Source organism: Alosa alosa, chromosome 4 (genome assembly GCF_017589495.1).
Source record: "Alosa alosa isolate M-15738 ecotype Scorff River chromosome 4, AALO_Geno_1.1, whole genome shotgun sequence".
Lineage (NCBI taxonomy): Eukaryota > Metazoa > Chordata > Actinopteri > Clupeiformes > Clupeidae > Alosa > Alosa alosa.
This window is the reverse complement of record NC_063192.1, coordinates 19,622,089-19,624,588: the sequence shown is the minus strand read 5'-3', so window position 1 is coordinate 19,624,588 and position 2,500 is coordinate 19,622,089. Positions and strand designations below refer to the sequence as shown.

Here is a 2,500-nt window from a genome sequence, read left to right as displayed (position 1 = left end):
GACTGGACTAAATCACTGCCCCAGAATCTGACTACTACTACTGACTACTACGATGAATGCATCCATATTCTCCCCCCTTTGTACACAAACAAAGACATTAGTAAAGGTAGACACACTCACTTTCCTAAAGACGGCCGGGTCTGGCAACGCGGGGCCGAAGAACGGGACGTCGTCCCTGGCTGTTACTGACACCTAGAGAGTCCAAGACCAGCACAGGTGATGAGACAAGAGAAGAAAACAACTTAATGATGTTTTTCTAAACAAAGTTCGGGAGGAGCCTTCGATGATTGACAGCAATTAACTCACCCACTGCCGCCAAGAGGGTAGGCCTATTTAAGCCGACCTCCTTTTCCATAATGGCCACACTCCCGACGTTAGAAAATCATCCCCCCTCCTCCCCCTACTCCTCCATTTCACCAACTGCCCTGTTACTCATCCTCCTTACACAGGGGGTGCAAGCGGTCATCGCTCTATCGCGATGTCCGCCCAGGCACTCCAGGACCACGGACAGCTACCTTGCCAAACACGACTTCTCCCATACATTCTAGTCTAGCTGAAGCAATCATATAGAAGGGCGAACTAGTGAAATGATGGTCAGCTAATGTGGTAAAAATAAATCAAATTATGGCCCTTCATATTTGTACACAAATACATGTACATGAAAAACATGTCATGTGGTAAAATAGTATGTTTACAAATGATGGTCATTATGGTGATACAGCTCTCCTAAAAATATCTTTATTACATACATGCATGAATCACAGTGTGTTATTCTGTTGATTTAGTGGGGGAGCTACCTTGTATAGCACGTTGTCTGAGCAGGGGTTCTCCACCTGCACCACGACGTAGGCATGCAGGAAGTTGGAGGCAATCATGTCGGGCACGAAGGGCGTGTTCTCGTCCTGGAACATCACGGCGACGATGTCGTTCCCGATGTGTCTCTTCCGCTGCAGCTGTGGAACAGCGTGACAAACACATGCCGTCACCATCGGCAACCGCCACACCCCGCGGAGCACTACCGAACTAAATGATTCATTGAGCCGCCACGTAAATAACTCCAAGATGTTTGCTCAAGAATGCTTATCAGCTCCCTGAGATAACTCGTCAGAGCAGAAGGAGCAACAGAAGACGCCTTGGGAGTGTTACAAGTTCATTTTCACTTTATCTACAAAATCCCTTGTGTAGTCAAACCAACACAATACATCTTTTTTGTTCGACAATTTACCAATTCCTGAATAGATCTGTGCACCCACACCACACACTTTTATCAAAAGCAGTTTTTGGAGTGTCTGTGTGTGTGACGCATTAAGAGGGCCTTGTGTAATATAACTCTCTGTGGGTTAGGCCAGTGACGAGCGGGGCTATTTTAAGGCTCCGTCTGTGCATTAGGAGAAGTGCTGAGACTGGGATCCTACTGGACAAGGCTCACTACACACTTCCTGCAGGGAGTGGGTCTCCTGGGGTGCTTAACCAGGGAGAGAACACATCATCAAGCTGAATAACTAAACAGAGGCTGTTTACGAGGGGCTTATAAAAGTGTGTTTTCCTCTGTGTTACAGTATGTAGGATGCATGTGTGCATGTGTGTATGTGTGTGTGGAGGGATGTAGTGAATTATTTAGGTGTGAGGATGGGCATGCAAGTCTCTTCATGAGTGTGTGTTTGTGTGTGTGTGTGTGTGTGTGTGTGTGTGTGTGTGTGTGTGTGTGTGTGTGTGTGTGTGTTGGTATGTGTGTATGCATGTCAGCATACACACATACCAACTTGGTGTCAAACCCATTTAAGTGTGTTTGTGTGTGTGTGTGTGTGTGTTGGTATGTGTGTATGCATGTCAGCAAGTATGTGTGTATGCTTGTATTTATGTTAGCATAGTGTGTGCAAGCATGTGTGTGTGTGTGTGTGTGTGTGTGTGTGTGTGTGTGTGTGTGTGTGTGTGTGTTGTGTGTGTTGTGTGTGTATGCATGTCAGCAAATATGTGTGTATGCTTGTATTTATGTTAGCATAGTGTGTGTAAGCATGTGTGTGTGTGTGTGTGTGTGTGTGTGTGTGTGTGTGTGTGTGTGCGTGAGTCTCTCTCAACTCAAGTGGTGAGATTTGCATTCCCAAAGGAGAGGAGCATGTGTACTAAAAAAGCCCTTTCTGATTGACAGTGCCTCATCAATCTGTGGGCACACAAACTGAATTTTAAACAGAGATGTGAGAATTTGGCACAACCTCCACAGATTTCCTTCCAAACCTCTCTGTCTGTGTGTGTGTGTGTGTGTGTGTGTGTGCACCTGCTGCGTGTCCCCTTCCGTGTACGGGAGCTTGGTGGACACATGGAACATAATCTCCTTGTTGTGAAAGTTGGTGTAGATCGACTCAGTCCCCGTCTGTCCATGCGTCACATCCAACCCTCCACGGAAACTACGGGGAAAACATGGGCATGTATCGACATTCGCTCATTATAGACCCTTTCAACAATAAAAACAAAAACAATGCTTGAACATTCTATTTGGTTC

At 46.2% G+C, this 2,500-nt stretch overlaps 1 protein-coding gene across 15 annotated transcripts in view; it reads right to left on the bottom strand.

The window, feature by feature from the left end:
- rap1gapa (RAP1 GTPase activating protein a) overlaps positions 1–2,500 on the bottom strand; it is a 106,252-nt gene that overhangs the window by 17,971 nt on the left and 85,781 nt on the right. For all 15 annotated transcript variants that reach the window (XR_007193298.1, XM_048240438.1, XM_048240428.1 and 12 more), the window contains 3 exons: positions 2,276–2,405; positions 798–953; positions 121–192 (listed from right to left, as the gene is read on the bottom strand). Coding sequence is in view for 14 of the 15 variants with exons in the window: in XM_048240438.1 (XP_048096395.1) it covers positions 121–192; positions 798–953; positions 2,276–2,405 (358 nt within the window). In the remaining variant the exon portion in view is untranslated. The remainder of the gene's footprint in view (positions 1–120; positions 193–797; positions 954–2,275; positions 2,406–2,500) is intronic.